A 22,599-nucleotide genomic window follows, 5' to 3' on the forward strand; every position below is an offset into this window, starting at 1 on the left:
AAAAAAAAATCCCAGTACCCAGGCTGCAGTCCAGCCCTAGGGAATCAGAGCGGTGGGGCACAGGTGTCAGTAGTTGCTAAGCTTTCCAGGTGATCCCACTGTGCCACCAGGTTTAAAAACCAACTCTGAGATAAAGCTTCTCAGTGTTCAAGTGCCTGCTTGCCACCTGGGCGTGTGCTGCAGCGCAGATTGTGACTCTGATTCTGCAGGTGTAGGGCTGTAGGTGTTTCTGCATTTGGGCGCTACTGAAGAGGATCATCCAGGGACCACACTTCTAGTAGGGGGCATCTGGGAGCTACTCAATTAGCAACTAATTCCCCTTTGTCCCTGAGCCTACCTCGGCCTGACCAACACCAACCCAGACATTTCCTATGTACTAAAGATACTCGGGGAAAGTGCTCTTATACATCCAGTGAGCGACAAGGAGGAGGCTGTTGAGGCACATATGAATTCCAACTTTACCTTGGCCACTGATTGCTGTGTGACCCTGGCAAGTGTCAGGAATCTCTGAGCCTCAATTTCTTTTTTAATATGTGAATGGGGATTTCATTCATGCAGTTGCTAGAAGGTTTAAATTGGCTGATATATATATGTATGTATGTAAAGCACCTCAGGCAGAGAAGACTCTCACAAATGATAGCTATTAGCATCCCTTTCAGAGGCTTTTTTTGTTGTTTTGTTTTTCTTGCCTTTCTCTGTCTTTTCTGGAGGTTTCATTCAATACTGACTTTTAGAGAATTTGAACACTGTATTTCCAAATCCAATTCTCACCTTGGTGTTTGCAGCAGACTCGGGCTGGCTCTTTGGAGCACTCTGAGTATGAGGCAGTTTCCCATTCTGCCTAGCAGGGCTGCTCTGTGACATCCGTGAGGCATACCCAGTTTCCCAAGGCTTTAAAAAAAAACAACAACAAACAAACAGAGGAAGCTAGTAAGTGCCATGGATGGGGAGGGCTCATGACCATGAAGTCAGAGCCCAGGTCCATATGTTGACTATAAATTTCCTGTAGTCATAGGGCATTTTTCTCCCCTCATGGAAAGGGGTGTATATCAGTTGTTAGCGATTTGCCCTGGGAACCTGCCAATTAGAGGGGATGTGGTGCTTTCCTGGCAGAGGCTGCATCCAAGCTGCTGACTACTCTGTTCTTAGAAGGGACACTCTCTCAAACCTTGGGCACAAGCACATGGTCCCGAGTTCAATTCCTGGTATGGGGTGGGGGTGGGGGACCATCCCACGCGAAGGAAGGATGAACGCAGCCCCACAGTGAGCATGGGAAAGTACAGAAGCTCCTGAGGTTTGTTTCTCCTGGGAGCCCCTTCCTTACCCTCGGCCCTGACTCAGCCGGCTCTGTGGTAGCACACTTCTGTGCTACCAGCCAAGGAGGCAGCCTGCAAGCTAGAATTTCATCCTCTAATACTTTGGGGACAATCAAGAGCCAAGTTTCTCAGGACTCATACTCCACATGTTGGAGGACCATCACAGAGTCTGTCTTTAGCATTTAATGACTTACCCAAAGGATGCTACAAGACCCAGGGGGAGGTACCTACAAGCAGCTCCTTCTCAGGACCAGACTAGGAAGCAAAGAGCATCTGGGAAGCATTGTAGCACCCCAGATAGGCTTGGCTTGAATTGTGGTTCTGTCATTGTCTAAGTAATATGGTCTCAAACAAGCTATATAGCCTCTCTGAGCCTCCGTTTCTTTATCTATAAAATGAGGATCATAAACTATCTCCTTATGACAATTGTGAGACATAATATGATAAAACCACACACCCAAGCTGAGCACAGTGCCTGATGAGAAAGGTTAGCTGTCCTCACAGAGCTATTGGGCCGACTCAGGAACCTTCAAGGCACTGAGAGTGACAAAGGGCTTTGGATCGCCCTGGGTTCTTATTGAGGGTGTGTCTTTAGCTTCACTCTGGAAGAATTTCTCTTTCCATGAACTTTGGTTGCTATTTGAGACCACAAAACCCAAGCATGCACAAGAGCTATGCATCTCAAATCTCCTTCTCTGACCACATAAAAGTCATCCAGGAGCTCGTTAAAAATAGACATGGATTCCCTACCCACCCACACATTTAAGATGAGAACTGGTGGAATACAGTGTTGTTTAGGCAGAGGAAGTTGCAATAAACCCCTTTGAGGTTTGGATGCACAAGCAGCATTGGACATTAGAAGGCGAGATAAAGCCTAAGAGTTCTAAAGGGGTTCATAATACTTCTGATGGTGACTTGCTCAGCTGGGAAAGGGGAGGAAGGGGAAGTCCAGAGCGTCTGTCTAAGATTCAGGAAACCAGAGCCACCAGCGAGCCAGGGTGACCTTGGGCAAATAATTTAACTTCTCAGGAATTCTAACAAATGAGGGTGTTGGACAAGGACCTTTCAGCTCCGATAGGTTATTACTTGGAGATTTTGTGTTGTTTCCAATCTTGGGGCCCAGGACTCTGCTGCCTGAAGGGCAGAGGGAGGTTGGCCACTGTGATATTTTATTGTTGAGCTCATTATCTGTCTCCCACCCTCCTTCGCTCCCTCGCTGCCTCACTCTGTCCCAGTTTCAAGAACTGTGTGCTGTTAGAAGCCTTCTACCTTTATTAGGGACCATTAGAGCTTTATAGCACCAGCAGATTGAGTGGGGCCAGTCACAATAAACAGATTTATACTGGGTATAAACGAGACACCTATAACTGCTGAAGGTTAACACTTTCCGGGCCTTGAGTGGCAGCTTACATGCACATGCCTTAGGCCCTTTCCATGGCAGGTGCCTCTTTCCAGCAGACACCTGTTGGACTGGGTTGGCAACAAAGCTCCAAGAAGTCCTTACTCAGTATGAGTGGAAGCCCTCTAACGAGCATCTTCTGTTTGTGTTCCATTGGTTTACACAGTGGGGGCATATAGGCAGTGCTTCATTTATCGCTAGTTGTTTTACAGATAGAAATCATCCTCTTTATTGTCTAGAACCTACTGCCAGTGAAATATAGGGTTTGCATTCCTACCTGTCAAACAAAAAAGCAAAATCAAGTAAGATTATTTTCATGGTGAAGAAAGCTGCTGGAGTCCCTAAACTTAGCTTTTTCTGTATGTTTTCTTAGTGGTAGAATAGTGGTCAATCCAACATCTAACCCCAAGTGAATTTATTCACCACTGTCTCTGCAGCCCAGCCTGGCACATGGCAGGCACTCTACATGTTTGTGGAATGAAGATATCTGGTATAGAGAGTTTCTTGTCCAAAAGCTTAAAGCATAAATGCCCTGTTTTTGGGTGCCTCATTTCTCTGAGCACCCACAATCTGCTTGCTCTTGAATGCATCCTATATCTCTAATAAACCCAGCTCTTGCTTATTAAAAAAAAAAAGTAATAAATGTCCTGTCTTCTAAGTTTTGTGTTCAGTTTTTAACTGAACATAAATTAGTTTTGCACTATATGACACCTGTGTATATCATTACAGAGTATCTTCCCTTTTCTAGAAACAGTACCATCCAGCTCCATGTGCTTGCCTAAAATACAACAGTTCAAAAAATAATGTCAACATTAAATGTTACCAGTAAATTTTCAGAAAACATATTAAGACCTTTTCCCTAATGTTCCACTAGCTTAGTTTCTACTAGTTTAGTTTACTCATTTAGTTTAGTTTTTGCTAGTTTAATGTTCTAATGCTAGTTTAGTTCCTTTTCTAACCCGTTACCAGTATCCTTGGCCAAGAAAATAGTGAGAATTACTCTTTCTGCATCTCCACTGAGCAAACCTAAGGTCTAGACTTACTATAAATCCAAGTCATTCAGAGAGACAGAAGCAAAACTTCTCAGTTGGACATCTGTCAGGTCTCCGGTGGTGCTCATCAGGCCCTTGGCTGGTGCTTCTGATCTCCCAGCAGAATGGAAACCATCCATCATTTGTCTTGCTAGGTCTTGGTGCCCAACACCTGGTGATCCCTAGGGCCAGCATCCATGAGCCTGCCTGCCAGGCGATGAGCACTATCTGTCATGATGATGGTGATGCTGCTGCTGATGGAGCTCCCTCAGTGACAGTGGTGAACAGGCTGCTCAGCCAGCAAACTCCTATGATGAGGCAGCACTGGCACTTGCCAGGCCTCAAAGGATCCTCTCCCTGGGTATCACTTCCCAGTAGGGTAGTGCTTATGAATAGGTCACAGTGGAAAACTTCTCTTTTCTCAGGCAATTTTATTAGCCCTTCAGTCACAATACAGATGTCTTTTTATAGGACCTTACTTTGTGTGGACACCCAGTGGCTCAGTCTGCTGATGGCTTTACGGCCTTTCTCCCATTGCCCAAACCCTCTAGGAGCATCATCATCCCATCAGCCAAGCCCAGGCGCCTTTGTTGCAGCCATATTATCCCTGCCTGCAAAGGCAGCCTCTCAGAAAAGGCCAGACCCCAGGAGCCAGACTGCAGCAGGACACTGTCTGTGCTCACAGTCTTTAAGCCTAACAGTGTCTACCATTAACCGTTCTAAGCTTTACGCTAGTTTCTTTGGAGAAAAACGGCATTTAAGTTATTCATGTTGCCATAGTCTATCCTCATTAATTGACTCTTATCTCAAAAATCAACCCAATGGACCCCAGACTGGGCTCTAACATGATGGTATAAAGTTGAGTTTCCTGCCTGCAGCCCCAAACCTTTAGAAACAATCAACCAATTGTTCAAATCTGCCAATGTTATTTCTTCCATTTGATTATATTTTAATCTCTACTTCTCTCTCAATTCTCTTCCTTCTTACTTCTTATAAACAGCAACCAAAAATAATGCCTGCCTCCCCTCACCACAGAAAGCCAGAAGATTTAAAGGATAAATGTATGCAGGTCACCTCTCAAACACTCAGCAGACCAAAGCTGAAAAGGGTGTGGAGCCCTTGGTTACAGTTGAAGTATAGCTCATTCATTCTTATTTACTCATTCAACAAATACTTACTGAGTGTCTGGCACAGGCTAGGTTTTGAGGAGATGATGGAGAAGACAGACAAGGTCCTACCCTCAATGGGGCTTACATTCCCCGGCAAATAGTAAATAAACTCATGCAATTATTTCAAAATATTAATGGATGACAATGCCTGCCTTATGCCTGCAACAGTGGTCTCCAGGCCAAAGTGCTCACTGCAAACAGCCTGCCTTTTATCTGCACAAACCAGCTGTCTAGCCATGACAGGCATGATGTCTGACATGAACTAGTGGGAGGATGCAAGGGTTTCCTATTTTATCTCCTGAGGTGGGATGTTTTCAGGTGCACTGGCCACATTTAGCTCCTGTTCTCAGCCAAGATACTTTAGATGGAAAACTGCCTGATTTTTTTTTTTTTTCTTGGCTACATTTGCTTTGATTTTTATACAAAAACCAGTTTGTGGGCTTCCCTGAAGTATCACTCAACTTTTTACTCCTTGAGTCAAGAATGTTTACCAGCCCCACAGGCCTGTCTGTGTTTCTCCTCTTATGAATTGGACTTCTACCGAAGCCACCTTCAGTAGAAGGGAATATGAAGTAGAAAGGAGCCCAGTGTTTAAAATGCTTTCATCTTGCATCAGCTTTTTCTTCCAAGGCTTTTGGATTTTTAATCTCCTAAACTCTCTGCAAGCATTAATCTTTATCCTTAAGAGGAAATAGTATGAAGAAATGGCAAAAGACCTGTGTTACAAATGAGGAAACCGAGGCAGCAATACTAATTCATTTGGAAGCTTTCATTTCTGGAGCTCTCTGTTTCAAGTCAGGGCATTGTTCACTTTCTTTTAACCCTAAATGAGTGCCTCAGAAGCTCACCAGACTGAATCATTTATCTCTTTACCTCTGTCATCCAGAGACGCAACTCACACTTAGGGGGAGGGTAGAGCTGTCAGGACACAGTATTAGGACCTCAAACCTGGTCTGCTCTGTCCTCATCCTCTCCCCAGTACAAAGCTGTGGCTTCTTGGAAAGACAGCTCTGACTACCCATACTTTATGGACATGGTCCTTTCTTTTTAGAAGAGCTTTCTCCTTTGCGTGCTCCCTCCTACCTGAGTTTAAATTCCCAGTTTCCAGACCCAAAGGGGTTGGGCTATGCTCTGCATGAGGTTAGGAACACAGCGGAAGAATGTGTGTGACAGAGCTCCAGCCAGTTGAGTAATGTTTACTCTGTTGGTGGCTGAGACACTCACTCGAGCTGGCAGAAGTCCACCAGCCGGAGGAACATTCCTGCATTATCAAGGATGGGAGGTTGGTTTTGAAATGTCAAGGGTGAAGGCATCCTACCAGGTTCTGGGTGTAGCTCGCAGACCCCACTGAAGGGAACCCCCAGGCTTCAGTGCCAAAGGTCATATGGGAGACAAACTGAGCCCCACATTGCCCAAGAGTTCACATTCCCCACTCTCTCCTTGTAAAAAGAGGAACTGTGGACATATTTCCTGGCTAATATTGGTCTTCTATTCACCCAGAATATTGTCCTGTAGTGTTTCCTGACATTATTTTATTCATTTGTCAATCTAGCATATGAGGAAAGGAGGTCTGGATGTCCATGTTATAGATAAAAATGCTGAGGTCCAAAAATTGGCTGATCCAGAATCATCAGAGTTAATCCAGAGAGAGAGAATTTGCTAGTTTAAAGTGTCTAGAGGATGGTGGCCTGTTGCTTTTTGTGGAACTGGAGTTGTAACTGTTTTCTGAAGCTCCTAGAAACTGGGTTGAATACCCCAGGCTTTGTGAGATATACTGTTCTTGTAAGCCTGGGTTTCCGAAATATCTCTGTGGTTAATAATGCCCAGAAGCGGCTCTCTGGCAGCTGTGAGGCAGTTTTTGAACACATGTGCATAATTAGTTCTACATAACTCATCATTCACATCCTAAAAATCATCACGCTTTGCTAAGTGTCAAGAAGCACCACAGGGCTGAGGTTTAAGGGTATAACAGTCTTAAACTTCATCAATGACGCATTTTTAAAAGCTAAAAATCCAATAAAAACATCAGCAGGGTTTTACACCTGTTAAATGATGAAGAAGTATATAAATGCTGTCCAACAATAAATGTGCATGGCACTTGAGTTTGAAAAAGTCCTGAAGTTTGCCTAAAGAAATGGGCATCAAAAGTTGCGAGCTATTGTGAAGTTGTGGAGAGAGGATCATCCGAAGTAGGAACAGTGTGATTACTGCTGGGCATAGATGTGGTTTATAGCACACACAGTTGTGGAGGTGGCTGGCAGATGCTGAAGGTATGTGGTTGCATGTGTGGGCACATTTAATGTATTTCTGTGTGGCCCCATTCAGCTCAGTATGGATTTATGAATTCACTGGTGTTTCTCAAATGTAAAACTGATGTGACTGAAGTGATTCTCTACTGTAGCAGTGCCGTTGGAACAGATTCACAATTTTAATGCAATGGTTGCTACAGAACTGACCATTATTTTTCCTGCTAGAAGTGACTCACCTTGTTCTAGGGTATGGGTACTCAAAGCCACTGAGTCTTGTTTCTTCATTCATTAAATAGTCACAGCACCAGGTGCTCTGCAGGGCTGAGGATACAACAATGAGTAAAAGCTGTCACTTATTTAAAAGGGATAGAGAAGTCAATATGTAAGAGTACAGGGTGACCAACTCCTGCTGTTGAGTCTAACACGTACAAAATACAGAGGACAGAGCAACTAGAATGAATCAAGAAGAGCTTCCCAGAAATGCCCTTACAAGGGGTGTGACATGGAAAAGAAGAGGGAAGCTTTCCAGCCAGAAGGAAAAGCAAAAGGAAAGGCGCAAGAACAGGACATGGCAGGGGCATTTGAGACCTCTCTTGGGAGGCTGCATGGGGTGTGGTTAGAGACGATGCAGATAAGGGAGACTGCAGGTCCGAAGGCCCAAGCCTGATTCTGCCAGTCTCGGGTGTTGGAGCTTTTCCGGAAAGCAGTGAGGAGCCATCAGAAGCTTCCAAGCAGAGCAGTGACATGGTACGCTTCTGTTTGAGAAAGAAATCCCAAGCTGCAGCAGCATAAAGAGCACACCCTGGAGATGGGTGCTGGCCCAGGAAGGCAGGGCAGGGACTACTGTCTTCTTGGAACATAGGCTATCTCTGTGTTTTTGAAACTTCTGACCAGTCTTGCTGGATGAAAGCCAGGTGATGTGTCTCATCCACATGCTGCTGAGAATTCAGCAGGAAGCTCACACCGGCGGAACTGAGGTCTGGGAACAGGGAAAGTTAGAGAAGGCTTTTGCTCCAGGACACACTTGTTGTGGTTCATAGTGTTTGTGACGGGGATGTGACCAATTAGTGGGTTGAGCCAGGAAGTGAGTATAGCATGGGTCGCTACTCTCGGTCATTGTCATTTCTCCCTCTGTGCTATTCACCCGGCATCTTTGGCAAGTAAAGGTCAACCCAAAACCCTGACCATAACTTTATGTTCACAGCTTACAATGGGGAAGGAAGAAGGGAAGATGCCATTCCACTTCTTAAGACAGGTCCCACAGTGCCTGGGTGCCAGGTACTCAGTAGAGTCCTGTGATCTCAGTCTCCCTAAAAATTGTCTTTCAGACAAAGGCAGTCTGAAAGTGGCAGAAACTGTCCTACTTTGAGCAACAATTTCACATTCGCTGATGCACTCAATCTTTTTTCCCAGTGATTTAAGGGATGGATACTGTTAACAGTCAGGGAAGTAAAGTTCAGAGAGGTTAAATAACCTTCCCAGGGTTACCCAGCTATTACATGGGAGAGCCAAGCTTTAAACCTAGGTCACCTGGCTCCAGAGCCTACTCACTTTGCCCTCCACTTCCCTTCTCCTTTCAAGTGCTCTTCGGAATGTGTGAAATACACAGGGATTTGGCTTCTTCTTCCTCTAACAGGAATGCCTATTTCTGGTGTATCCCCTGCAGACATTTTCTAATGCCCTCTCCACCCCCACACCCCCATATACACACTGCCTAGTTACAGAAATCCTCCCAAGGCCCAGCAAGCCCAGTGAGAGTAGTGTCAGTGAGAAAAGGTGCAGGTGGGTCCCGAGCTGACGAGGAGCCTCCTGCCTCACTCCCACTAAGGTGCAGTGACAAACAGCCCCTCCCTGCAGTGGCTATCCCCTGCTTATAGATAAGGAAGCCGGAGGTCACCCAGGGAACAGATGGCAGAGCTGTGGTCCAAACAGGGATCCCCTGATTCCCAGGCAGGACTCTATCCCTTAGCCAGAAGTTTTTGAAAGATTGCCTTCAGCGGAGCCACTCCCCCATTGTAATTCTCACACAACGAAATTCACATTGAGGAAGAAAGTGTACAAACCGCAGAGCAAGCTTGAGCTGTGCCGCCTGGGTTCCAACAAATGATTCAGGACTTTCTCCTGCCATGCTGTCTTGTGAAAAAGGCTTTTTGTTTCCTGTGGATATCCTTGGTTAATTATTTTTAAATAAATAATTGTGCGGCCTGTGTTAGAGAGAAGCCTCCCTGTGATCCATATTTGATCATCAGAGGGCTAGCCCCTTTCCTTTGGCCAAATTAAATAGGTTAAATTCGGAGACTGTTTGATTTCAGACTGAATCGATGATGGGGACAAGCTGGGAGGTGAGCACACACCTGCCTCCCAGCGTTATCACTGCTCTCTCAGGAGCAGAGCATCTTGGGGAGGTAAACAGCTGGTCAGGGAGTCGGAAAATGCAGGATAGAAACAGGGTGAAGTCCAGTTCCTCCAAAATAAAAGCAGGGCAGCAGCCAAACCTCCTCCCAAGTTGCTTTCAGGGCAGTATTATTAGTGGTTCAGCCAGAGTTGGAGCCTCTAGAAATTGTTCTCTGTGAAAATGTAATTTCATTTGGTACGTGTACTCTGCCCCAAAATAGCCCTGCTGTGGAAGTATTCTCTCCATTGTATGAGAAGAAACCAAGGTCCTGAGAGGAAAAGCATTTATCTCATGATGAGACACCTATTAAGAGCAAAGGCAGATGGGCCGGGGATTTAGCTCAGTGGTTCTGCCACCTCCCTTGCAAGCGCAAGGACCAGAGTTTGATCCCTGGTACCAAAAAAAAGAAAGAAAGAAATAATAATAATAATAACAAAGAGCAAAGGCAGGATTGGAACCTGAGTTTGTCTATTTCTAGAGCACACAGTCTTCCCAGTGCTCCATCCTTGCTAGAAAATTCTTCCTTTTATTGATTAGAAATCGGCTTCCTTCTTTTCCACTGGTCCTAGCTCTGCTTCTTCTTTCCTATTGGACCTAGCTCTGCCTTGTGAGTACGTAAGTTTCAAATCTCTTTCTTCTCCTATATAAAGCCCTTTGAACTGTTGGAAGATCCTGTTGGCAACCTAGTAGTTAATGTAAGTAGAGATAAAGGACCTAACTTAACCCTTTTCCCAGGGGCAAAAAGGAGCCTAGAAGGACCCTCGGAGATACAGAGGAAGGAAGGCAGGCAGAATTGGGCAATGGATACTGATTTGCAGAAGTAGACACTTTTCCTCCTTTTAACTTACTGGCTCCTGTTTCTCCCCAAAAAAATGTAGTCCCCTGGACCAACAACCACCAAATTCCAGTGCCAAACCCATCCCCCCATCAACCCCTTGAATCAAAGGATGGGGAAACAGCCAATAGAAAAAGCCCATAGAGCAAGCATCAAGCCACTTCACTGTCAAACAAGTTGCTCTTGAAGGTCAGAACACTGCTTTAGCATTTGTTTGTTTTTTCCCCAGCCCTCTGAAGCTCTAGGTCATATCAGCCTTGGGTAATGTCCTTAGGAGGATCCTGGGAAAACTGGCTTGAGACTCTTCTTGGTAAGCTCTAGCGTAGTGAATTAGAGATTGCTGGCTATGGGAGCTTTCCTGGCTCCAGAGGGGACTTCTGTGGCCTCCCCTGAAAGATGGGAAGGGAGTAGGTAAGGGGGGAAAGAATAGAATCGGTACACAGGGATGGTTCACCTTGGAAACTGGACAACAAGAGATGAACACTGAAAGTTGGCCCACTTACAAACAGAAGTGAGTCCATGCCTACAGCATTTGTTCTTGCTCCCGGCAGGACAGAGCCCCCAAACCTTTTTGTTAATCCAAAACAAAAAAACAAGAACATTGTCTGGGGGTGAGAAATCAGAGGTGAGTTGTCCCCAGGTCCCCAAACCTTGTCCTTGGCTATTTCATCGGCACCTCAAGCAGGATTAGCTTCTGCAAACTGGATCCAGGTTCTTTACCCTTCAGCCTCCTTCAGTTGCCTGGTCTCTATTCAGCACTTCCCCTCTCCCGAGAGCAGACCTCCTTTTCGTTTTCTATCCGAGAGGGAAGGTCAGAGCAGTAAGGCTGTAAACATGCTGGGTTTGCCCTGCCCTTGTAGACCAGACTGCAGTGGTTTGCTAAAGCATCCACATCCCACCTGCGGTAGATGACTGCCTCACCTCCTACAGCCGTGTGGTTCCCTGTGTGCTGGATATCAGCGAAATGAGATCCCATCAAAGAAATGTGAGTTCCAGAGCCAAAAAGCTGATAGCTGCAGCCCCATCCCGGACCTGCTCTGCCTGTATCCCTGGCCTTAGCCAAAAGTGGTACCAAGAGACTGTTGACTGAACTATGGCTCTTACCAGGGCCACTGGACAAGTGCCTCTTCTTTGTCAGTTGTCTCTTTATGCTGTGCAGCTCTCCATAGCCAAGAGATGCCAGGGAAGCATCTCTAGAAGGCAATTTGAATTTCCTGCCCAGGAAGAGAAGGCCGGTCACAGCCTCTAGATCCTAAGCAACTATGCCAAAGCAATAACAAGAAGGATCCCTTCATTCAATAGTTTATCAAGTGGCTACCAAGTATAAGACACGGGAAATACAGTAATGAACAAAACAGACAGAATCTCCTACCCTCATAGAGCTTATATTCTAGAGTTAAGTAGAAACCATGCCATCTTTATGCCAGAGACAGACAGCTGATGTTTCTTATGGGTAGACAGGGAGGAAGAGACAACTGTGCTTTTTACATCCACACTTGAAAACAAGAGATTCTGAGTCAGTGTCCAAGGACCCCTGTGACACTAATGTTACCTTTGGGGCTTGTGTTGTTTTTCAGGAGTACGCTACAGCCAGCAAGGAAACAATGAGGTCACTTCCTCCTCAACAATCAGTCACCATGGTAACAGCGCCATGGTGACCAGCCAGTCAGTTTTACAGCAAGTCTCCCCAGCCAGCCTGGACCCAGGCCACAATCTCCTCTCACCTGATGGTAAAATGGTGAGTACACCTGGGCCATTGTAGCTCTGGAGCTGATAAGATAAGAAGCAAAACAAACACAACTTCTCACAAGGCCTGCCTCAAACAATGAACCATTGTAACCCCACAGGAGAAAATGGGGGCTGTCCAAAGTTGGAACGGAAAGGCAGAGCTGGTGACCCAGCCTTTGGCGGGTAGAAGAGGTGTTCGGTTTGAACCCAGCCAATAAATGTGACAGAGTTCTGCTCTCATTTTATTGATTGAATGCCTCATAAAGGAGCAAGCCGGGTGGGACGCTGTTTGTTTTGGGGCTGCCAGTGACATTTGTGTTGATAAAATGTTCATTCATCCTTCCCCTCCAAGGCCTCCAGAGCCAGTTTTTTTAACCCAGAGAGTACCAAGCCCCCTTGCTAGCAACCCCTTGGGATTGGCAAGGAGAGTCAAGTAGAATTTAGTGAATGGCAAGAGATGAGGGCAACTTCTTGAACTGTGATTCTGAAGGACATGGATGCCTTCGCAGCACAAAGTGGCTGATGGGTGGGGTAGTAGTAGAGCTTAGAGTGAGGAAGGCTGACTTTCAAGTTCCAGGTACCTGTGGTTCAAATCCTCTATAAACCGGAGGTAATAGCAGTAAAGTTGTTAGGGGGATAAATATGATAACTAACACAAGTGAAATACTCCCCACATTGTTCAGCATAGAAAATATTTACTGAATAGCAGTGTTGTTATGTTAATGTCAATGTTATTTTTATTAAGTGAAGTTTTCTATACTCATAACCTAGAGGTAAATTTAGCCCACTCAGTCAAGGAATGGATTCTTTGAATTTTGAAGGTCCTAATCCCCTAATAACACAAAGGCAGCAGAGAGCAGCTTGTGAGACAACAGGAGTATTACAACACAATGAGGGGAAGAAATGGAAAACTTTATTCTTTGGGTCATGCTCAGCATTTCAGGGGAGGGAGGAGCCACAGGTTCCGACTTCAATGCTGTGGTGGTGCTGTACAGGTTCCTGCAAGGTGTCTGACCTAGAGGCCAGTGGGGGCCAGAGCTGGGGGAGGGCAGCAAGGAACAGATGCCGTTTTAGACCTTGACATGTGTGCTGTGTAGGCAACACAGGACTTGTGAGTCACAGGTGACCAAGGCCCCAGCTCCCCAGAGGAAAACAAAGTGTAGTTTCTGAGGGGAACACTGACCCAGTCAACTCTAGTTTCAGGGGGCCTGAGCTGGCCTGCCAGGTAGAGCTCCTTGCAAACAAAAATGAAAACACTGCCGGGGTTTTAGCTCAGTGGTTCTGCTGCCTGCCTTGCAAGCGGAAGGTCCTGAGTTCAGTTCCCAGCACCAAAAAGAAAAGAAAAGAAAAGAAAAAAAACTCTTCAAAGGGAGGCATTTTACATCCTTCCTACCCTCCACTCATCCCTTAAGAAAGGTCATTTTTGCTGAAGAACAATTTGTGTCAGCTCCCTTGTGAAAGGCACAGGCAAATCTTTATGATTTCTCAAGTCATGTCAAGACCCAAACAAATTAAAGTTAAGCATTACCTAGGCTTTCCTGGAAGAGGAGGCCTATGAAAAAGATCTCCACTTCCAGGTCTCAGTCTGGGATCATGGCTCAGTAGTACAGGGCTTGCCTGACATGCCTGAGGCCTAACTTCTATCGCAGCACTAAAAGAAAAAAAAATTACAAGTCTTCCTCCTTACTGCACGAAGGCCCTTGGGCTTTCACTCTGAGCTCTCCCACTCTTCCTCTTAAGCAGCAGGCTGCCTCACCCAGGCCCAGATTGCTGCAAAGGCTGCCACCAGTCACGCACTTTTCTCCCTGTTCTGCTCCACAGTTCCCTAGCTGGGCACTGTATTACCAGATTGATGATTGACCAAGGCAGCACACCTCAACGTTAGCAAACATCTGGAAGTTTGTTTGCAGGGACCAGCTTTCCTCTTGTCTCCAACACCCAGGTTCATATGTTATATCACTGTCATTGGATGCTCAGATTCAAGACTCTGTCCTCTGTTAATATATAACAAGTCCGTCACAGATCTCTGTCTACCAAGGCAACAACAGTAAAATATGGTTTAAAAGGAGCACAGGCAAGGGGACCAGTGTGTCCAAGTCTTGGCTCTGTCCCTTCCCAGCAGTAGGATGAAAAAATTACTTAACCTCCATTTCACCATCTGTAAAATGGGGGATAATAATGCTTATGGTATAAGAAGTAGGATTGCTTATAGCTGTGTTGTGTTTGGAGAAAGCCCCGTTCTAGGAATGATGATCTCTTTGTTCTTACTTTCACTTAAGGACATGCCTTTGAAATCTTCTCCCAGAGATTGGGTTGGAAATAATGCCACTCCATTTGAGCTCTCTATTGCACTGTGGGGCCCCCGTGCACAGTGGCAAGTAGTGTGCACTGATAAAGCTGGCCAGGTTTAGAGTTGTAATGTGTGTATATTGGCCTTGTTTTGTTTTGTTTTGTTTTATGCACACACTGGATACTTTCACAGTGTCAAGCAGTATGTAAAAAGGGTGAAAAGCCCCAGACTTGAAGGAGCTTCGGACTCTTGCTTTCAACTGCAACTCTGGGCCTATTTCCTAACTTCTCTAAACCTTGGATACTGAAGGTATATAACTGACAGTATTGTATAATTTGGGCTCTCCAGATTATCATGTAAGGGTTTCTACCTATCCTTCACAACTCTCTGGCTTCCATTAATCTTTGAGGCAAATGAAAATAATTGCCTTTTACAACGCTTTTTACTGTTGCCTTTTGCAGTGGAAAGGAACTTGACCAAGATTGCCTGAGTGGATAGGTTGGAAGTCCAGCAACACTGTGTTTGATTTGGGCTTCCTCACTTATGAAGTGACCTAACTAGTCTCAACTCTTTTAAGGATCTGTGTCTCAATCTAATATAGAAACAATAATACCTGTCCCATCTGTGTCTTTAAATATTAAGGACAATCATTACAATCAATCTACAAACTCTGAAGCCATACACACTTACAGTGTTTTTAATCACTGGTATCCACATGCCCGCTGCACTATGAAAGGCAAACATTGAAATTGCAGAGAGATGAACATCATTTCATTGACTTTCTCCAGAGGACTGTATTACCCAAGGAATTCAGTCCCAGGGCAGGTCACTGTTCTTTTTTTTAATGACTCTGACATTTTGAAAAACAAGTCTAGCAAACAGGCTGGTTCTCTCTTGTTTGGTGTGGTCAGAATTCCATCTGGGTCATGTGACCTCTAACTCATTTCTTGATACTCATTTTAAAAACATAAACAAACCTGCTTTGCTTCTTCTTTCTTTCTCTTTTCAAATTAACCTTGGAAATTGTGAGGTTGACTGGAAGAGGAAGGTAGGAGATAGGGTCTTGCCTGGGTACTGGTGTGGGTGCTATGATCCATAGAGCTTTAGGTAGTGCAAGATGGAAGGAAGGAAGTTGAATGACTTAGATACGGACGTATCCTAACCCTAATGCATTTCTCAGTACCCCTGATGCTCTCAACAATGTGTGGGTTTGTTTAGAACAACAGGACAGTTCTTTCTTAAAAATAATTTTAGAAACTATTCAAAACTATAAAGAGTAACCTACTGTATCACGAGAAAATATATGTACATTTGTGTATAAAGCTGATAGTTCCATTAAACTTAGAATCAGTGGGAAAACATTTCTATAACATTAGGATCAAAACAAGTCCATCTGTTATAGTTGTTATTGGCTTAATTTTATTCAAAAATTTCTAACCAGTGGACTTGAAGATATAGTCTAGCAAGGAAGAGACCTTTTGAGCATTTTATGCTTGTGATACAATTATATGCTGTACTTGGAAATTTTTTTTAAATGAGGAAACTATTATTGCAGGAATAAATAAAAAGATTCAGTTAAGTGGCCAGGTACAAAATACACAGAAATTAGAACCCCTCCCCCACTAACCTCATTAAAATATAATGATGAAATAGAAGTCGGCTTTGTTGTTACATCAGCTCCTTAACATAAAAGTAAGAAAAAGAAATTTTAATGTATAGTGAAGATTTAGGAAAAGCAGCGAAACCGGATAACATCTTCAGCCCCTAGCCCTTATGAGGTGAGGGGAACTTGCGTTTTAGAGTCAGACAAACCTGGGCTTAAATAATTGCTGTACCATTTGCTAGTTATAGGATCTTAAATGGGATATATATCTACTCCAGACATCAATTTTTCATCTGTGAAATGGGAGGGTAGTAAGAAGGACTGTGAGTTAACGTGTAAGCTGAGCTCAGAGAAGGCTTCCTTGCCTTCCTGCCTGATTCCTTTTCTACTAGCACCCACAGGGGAATCCCGGAGCCTCTCTTCAGTTATTTTTAGCAGCCATGTGTCTCTAGCACATAATATAGAAAGAAGAATGCAGAAGAAAGGCCACATGCAGAGTGAGCAGGCAACAAACATGTAATACAGTGAAGAGTAGAATTTCTGAAGCTGCCTGGTAGATGGTAATAGGAAAATCCAGGTGCCATCAGGTCGGGAGATTGTCGGTTTTACTTACTGCCCTGTCTTCAGCACCTAGAACAGTGTCTGTCCCGTAGTAGGTGTTTAATCATTGTAGGGGGGATTTAGCTGGGTCCTGGAACTGCTGCTAAGTCATGTCATTCTGGAATCCACTCCTAACGCTCTTGTTTTTCCTCTCTAGCAGATAGCAGTCTCAGGAGGAGGCCTGCCCCCCGTCAGCACCTTGACAAATATCCACAGCCTGTCCCACCATAATCCCCAGCAATCTCAGAACCTCATCATGACCCCACTGTCTGGAGTCATGGCCATTGCACAAAGTAAGTTCTACTTGTGGACGGAAAACTTGGAGGCAGGGAGAAGATGAATGGGAAGTGAGTCAACATGATTTTGTTTTTTAAAAAAGGACCAAAGTTGATCCTTTGTGCACCTGCAGATTTTATTTAACTTCTTTCGTTTCATTTCTCATTCAACAATATTTAAATTACTTATCTTAAAGCAAGAGAAAATTTGGGGATGGATTTGAATCCCAGTCAGCTTGCCAGCTGTGCAGACTGGTTCAAATCATTGAACCTTAACAAAGTCCAATTTCCTCATTCAGAAAATGGGTTGTTGGAGCCATCAAATGTCAGTAAATACAGACGTGCTTATAAATTTGCAAAGTATGAATATGCTTACAGTTTTGTTTGTGTTCATTTCTAACTTTAAATATATGGCAGATTTTCCGGGGGATATTTTGTGTTGGTGAAGATGGGGCAAGATATGACAGGCTTCCTTCTAAAGAGGAGTTTGTGTAGCAGGAAGGATCCCATTGGCTTGTGGTAAAATTCAGAGAGGTAGGACACAGTAGGAACCTGTCTCATTGTATTTGAGCTTTAGAAATTCTAAGGAGAGCTGGCTGTGATAGTGCTCACCTGTAATCCCAGCACTCTGGAAAGCTGAAGCAGGACTGCAAGTTTGAGCTCAGCCTGCATCACTTAGCAAAACCCTGTCTGAAGAATTAAACAAGGGCCGAGGGTGTAGTTTAATGTGAAGGCCTTGGGTTCCAGCCTCAGTACTGCAAAAAAACAAAACATAGTAACAAGAAGTAGGTTTTTTTAGGCAGATGCCTGAACACAGTGAGATGGGTCATATCCTTCAATCTCGTGACTCCCATTCTGCACACGGCCTGTGCCTGTCCCAGAGGGGCCACTTCCAGTCATGGGAAGGCTACAGTGGGCTGTGGCTGAAGGTGTCTTTCAGAAAGGTTTAAATGCTAATGAGTATTTGGTGTGTTCTGAGCTTCACTGTGACAGCTCAGGTCAAGTCACTGTTTCTCAAAACTGTCACTGTGACCCTTGGAAGTATTCTTGAGATAACTCAGGAGCGATCTAAGTGTAGCACAATGGTCACCTTTTTTTCAACTTTGTAATGTCCCTTTGTCCTCTTGAAGCCCCTTGTGTCTAGTGTCTATGTTGATCACCTCTTTGTTTTGTTCCTACATTTTGTTTAGTTTAGTTTTTTTTTTTGGTTTTTTTTTTTTTGGTTTTTTTGAGTCAGGGTCTCACTATGTAGTTTGGGCTGTCCTCAAACTTGCTGTGATCCTTCTGCCTCAGCCTTTGAAGTGCAGGGATTACAGGCATGCACCACCACGCCCAGCCCCTGAATTGTTTTTTTCTGTGCCCTTGCCTTTCCCCAAATCAGCTCTAGCTAGGATAGGAACTCAGATCATTTCTTTTTTGGTACCGGGGATCGAACTCGGGTCCTTGTACTTGCGAGGCAGGCCACCGACCCACTGAGCTAAATCCCCGGCTAAACTCATATCATTTCTAAAGACAATGGTGTATGTGGCCTTTGAGAGCAGCACAGGGATAGGCCCTTTGGAGGCACACAAATGTATTGGATGAGTTTGTGTGGCTCTTACTCTATCTATCCTTAGCTTTGCGGAAATCAACATACTCTGTTTTTGCAGAAGAAAGACAAGAAAAGGAGGCACCTTTAGAGGGTTCACAAACTAAAAATTTGCTAGGTATAGTGACATGTGCCTGTAATTTCGGCACTTTGAGAAGCTGAAACAGGAGGATTGTGTGTCTAAGCCTAGCTTGGGCAACTTAGCAGTTTAGTGAAACCTGTCTCAAAATAAAACATAAAAAAGGGATGAGCATGTAGCTCGGTGTGAAGGCCCTGATCTCTAGTGCCACACCCAGATAATTTAAAAGTAAATAAATTATTTTTCATTTACTGCCTTGTTTCCCATTAGACCCTCTGGTACTGAACTTTTGTAACCAAACTAATACCAAGGTTTGGATTGAAAATGAGATATGATACCAAAAACAAGCTTGCTTGATAGGATTTAGTTAATAAGCCTATGGGTAAGATACCTATTACTTTATTTCTACAACCAAAATGATACACAAACTATGCCACTTACCTTCTTTCTTTCTGCACCAAGCTCCGAATGACATACACAATTACATATGTTATTTTTGCATACTATCTAACTAAAACTTTCCCTAGAGCCATTCCATATATCCAGTTTTGTTCTTCCTAATTTCCTCTACTTGGAGGTCTCTGATTTCTCACAGTGATCTACAGTGTGTGGGCGACACCAGCAAGTGCACTGCCCTAGGAGGGTGTGTGCTTATACACTTGGGGTAGAGAGAGCATGAAGAATGGTGAGGATAAAACCTGACACAGTGGCACATGCCTGTAATCCCAGCACTTCGAGAGGCTAAGGCAGGAGAATCGCAAGTTCAAATCCTTCCTAAGCAATTTATGAGATCCTGTCTCAAAATAAAATAGGCTGGGGATGTAGCCCAACTCGGGGAAGTGTGCCCTTCAGTTCAATCCTCAATATTAAAAAAAAAAAAATGATGGCTAGGATCAGCTGCAAGCTTTACTGAGACACAAAGGTCCCACTCTTCAGAGTGTCCGGATGAAGAGGTCTCCGCCAGCATCCTCATTTAGCCAACACGTATTCAGTAGACTGGCCCTGCTTCAGGACTGCAGGACTCAGGACAAATGACTCATCAGTGCTAAATCCTCAATCTCCACTGGAAGCTGTCCAGTGGATGCTTCTTAAGCAGAAAACTATACCGAGAAAACAGAAGAAAAATGCCAAGAGTTACACATCACAGGAGCTAGAATGACATCAGAGGTGCTCAGTCCCGGAACTGAGGCATATCAGGATCACAGACCCTGTTGAAAATAAGATTCCTAGGGCCCACCCTGGAAGACTGTGATCCATTAGGTCTTGGGCAGGGCCCAAGAATGTATATTTCTTAAAGACTCCCCTAGATGGCTCTGAAGCTCAGGCAAGATTCAAAACTATGCCTTCTAATGTCATCCACTCTAGACAGGTTTATTTGCTTTTCTGGGCAGAGATTTCCCAAAAAGAGTAGTGGCCACGGACTCCTGGACAAACAGCAAACCCATGGGGCTTCCTAGGAGACCCAAGACACTAAGTAGGAGGTAGAAAAGGGAAAGATGATATCAGGTATCAGGTGAGCTGCTGGCTGGGGAGCAGCTGAGCCCCGGAGGAAGTGGAAGTTGTGCTTATTCTGAGGGTGATCAAAGGGTCTTATTCCCAAGCCTCACCCAGGGGAGCTAGAAGGCGGATTTTTGCCCTTCTTTTCTGATCTGGGATCTTGCCTTTTAGGTTCTGATAACAGTATCAGCCAAAGCTCCGAGTAAGCAATTGTTGAGGACTTTGTGTTATCTCGGTTGAAGGCCTCCCCCAGTCCCGCTCATGAAACCCTGTCCCTTTCAGGAATGGCTCTTCAGATGTCCCTTCTGTGTCTACCTGAAATAATCCTTTTTATGGATTTTCTTCTTCATCCCAGAAAACAAGAACAAAGGAACACTGGCTGTTCCAGGAAAGAGGTTGGGGTATCTTCTCTTCTGATTCTCTTGTCCCCACTCCAACCCTGCCTCAGCCGTCTTCCCCAGAGTCCCCTCAGGGAGCAGCTAGAGCATGGGTACCAAAGGGCCTAATCTTTCAGTGCTGGCCCAGGTCCTAAAGAGGCCTCAGGATACAGACATAGTACCAGACCACAGAGGTTCTCACAGCCCAAACAGAAAGATGGCAAGATGCACTGTCACTATCAAGGGCTCACCTTTAATTTACTACTTCCTCCTTCCTAAACCCGGTCCTTTTGATACCCTCAGCCCTATGCAGCCAGCCCTATGCAGGCATGTCCACTTCAGAGAGTGGCTGAGTTCCCACGTTTTCTTCCCCTCTGCTAAAGTCAAGATCTTGTTCTCTCTCGGGGTCTTTGCACAGTTTACTAAATTCAGATCTTCAGACTCAGTGCCTGCAGGACTATGGGGAGGTATTTTGCTTTGAATCAAGACTTGAGTTCTTGCACACTACTGCCCTCTACTGGAAAGCCAGATCTGGGCATCAATCCATGCCCTAGTGGACACCTGTAACTGCCTGAGAGCACAGCCACACGCCTTTCTCAGCCTGGTGGGAATAGAAGGGATAAGTAGAGTCAGCTTTTCCCAAGGCCCTGGTAACTTCAAGGGCCTGAATTTGGGAAGTCACAGGATGACTTTCAGAGGTGTTCAGGCTTCAGTCAAACTGATTTAAAGCCTGTCTCCATCCCACAACGCACTGTGGAATTTGAGCAAATAAATGAATCTCTCCAAATCTCAGTTCCCTGGTCTGCAAAGTCGCTTCTCATGTCATGCAGGGACACCATCCACTCAACCCTTCCTGTCCCTGAAGGCATCTCTGACCTTCCTCTCTTGTTCCCACAGGCCTCAACACTTCCCAAGCACAGAGCGTCCCAGTCATCAACAGTGTGGCCGGCAGCCTGGCAGCGTTGCAGCCTGTCCAGTTCTCCCAGCAGCTGCACAGCCCTCATCAGCAGCCTCTCATGCAGCAGAGCCCAGGCAGCCACATGGCCCAGCAGCCCTTCATGGCTGCTGTGACTCAGTTGCAGAACTCGCATAGTAAGGACACAGGAGTGGCAGGGGAGGCAGCACCTCGATCACTTCTCTCTTTGGTTTGGAACCTTCTTGGAAAACTATGGGTTTGATCATTTTCCCTACCTGCCATCAACCAAGACAATTTCTGAAGCATGCCTTCTGCATGTTGCTCTTCCTACCCCCAGGATTCCCAGGGGAAGCCTTAGGCCTACACGTAAAGGGGAATTAGAGATAGAATGTGAAACATGTGTCACTATCTTCCATCTTGCCACAGTGGGAATCAACCACAGCAATGTCCCAGTGAGCTTCAATTTAACTCTTTCTTTTTTTTATAATGGTACTGGAATTGAACCCACAGGCTCACTCACGCTAGGGAAATGCTGTATCCCTCAGCTACATGTCCAACCCCTCAACTCAGCCTTTTTCATCTAAAATTCTAAGCAGCCATTTACAAATGATCTGCTTCAACCTATAATTTACATTCTGTTTGCTTCCCCGAAATACAAACATCTTCTAGAGTTCCCGTTCTCCCAGTTTATACACTCCCGACATTTCTAATCCAACATCATGAACATAGGTGGACAATATCACCTGCGCACCTGGCTGAGGAGTATTAGAGTTTCTGCCCCCTGCACAGAGAACCCCCTGGATCCAGCTTCTGCACCTTCCCTAAATCTACCCTCTCTGTCCTCTATCTTCAGCCCCAGGCCTCCAGGCCCAGGCCTCTGGCCACAGTCCTTGGCCTATATGTTTAGGGAGAAATTGAGTTCGGGGAGGAATCATTTGGAGCATTTGAGTGTCCCTGCTTCAGGAATGCCATGAAAGGGTTCAGTATAGACTTGAATTTAAATCCTGACTTGCCAGCTACGTAGCCACAGGCAGGTTACTTAAGCTACTCTGAGTCTCAGTTCATTCATGCATAAAATAAGAATCATATGCTTTTAGGGTCATTATGAAAATGAAATCAAAAGATGAGCGAACTGCATTTGATCAGCGTAAAGTTATAGAAATGCGAGTGATTATTAATTAATGGACTCCTAAAAGGGAAAGACGGCAAAGCGAACTTGAGTTTCTCTCCTGGCTGCTTCTGACAAAGCTGC

At 45.0% G+C, this 22,599-nt stretch overlaps 1 protein-coding gene across 6 annotated transcripts in view; it reads left to right on the forward strand.

The window, feature by feature from the left end:
* Hnf1b (HNF1 homeobox B) overlaps positions 1–22,599 on the forward strand; it is a 51,096-nt gene that overhangs the window by 18,768 nt on the left and 9,729 nt on the right. For 2 of the 6 annotated variants that reach the window (XM_010626831.3, XM_010626833.3), the window contains exons 5-7: positions 11,972–12,132; positions 16,773–16,908; positions 21,329–21,523. In XM_010626831.3, the coding sequence (XP_010625133.1) occupies positions 11,972–12,132; positions 16,773–16,908; positions 21,329–21,523 (492 nt within the window). Of the gene's footprint in view, positions 1–11,971; positions 12,133–16,772; positions 16,909–20,336; positions 20,450–21,328; positions 21,524–22,599 lie in introns of all 6 variants that reach the window. The other 4 variants (XM_010626832.3, XM_010626835.3, XM_019207829.2 and 1 more) reach the window with 3 other exon arrangements.

Source organism: Fukomys damarensis, unplaced genomic scaffold (assembly GCF_012274545.1).
Source record: "Fukomys damarensis isolate Sample0158 unplaced genomic scaffold, DMR_v1.0_HiC HiC_scaffold_13, whole genome shotgun sequence".
Taxonomy (NCBI): domain Eukaryota; kingdom Metazoa; phylum Chordata; class Mammalia; order Rodentia; family Bathyergidae; genus Fukomys; species Fukomys damarensis.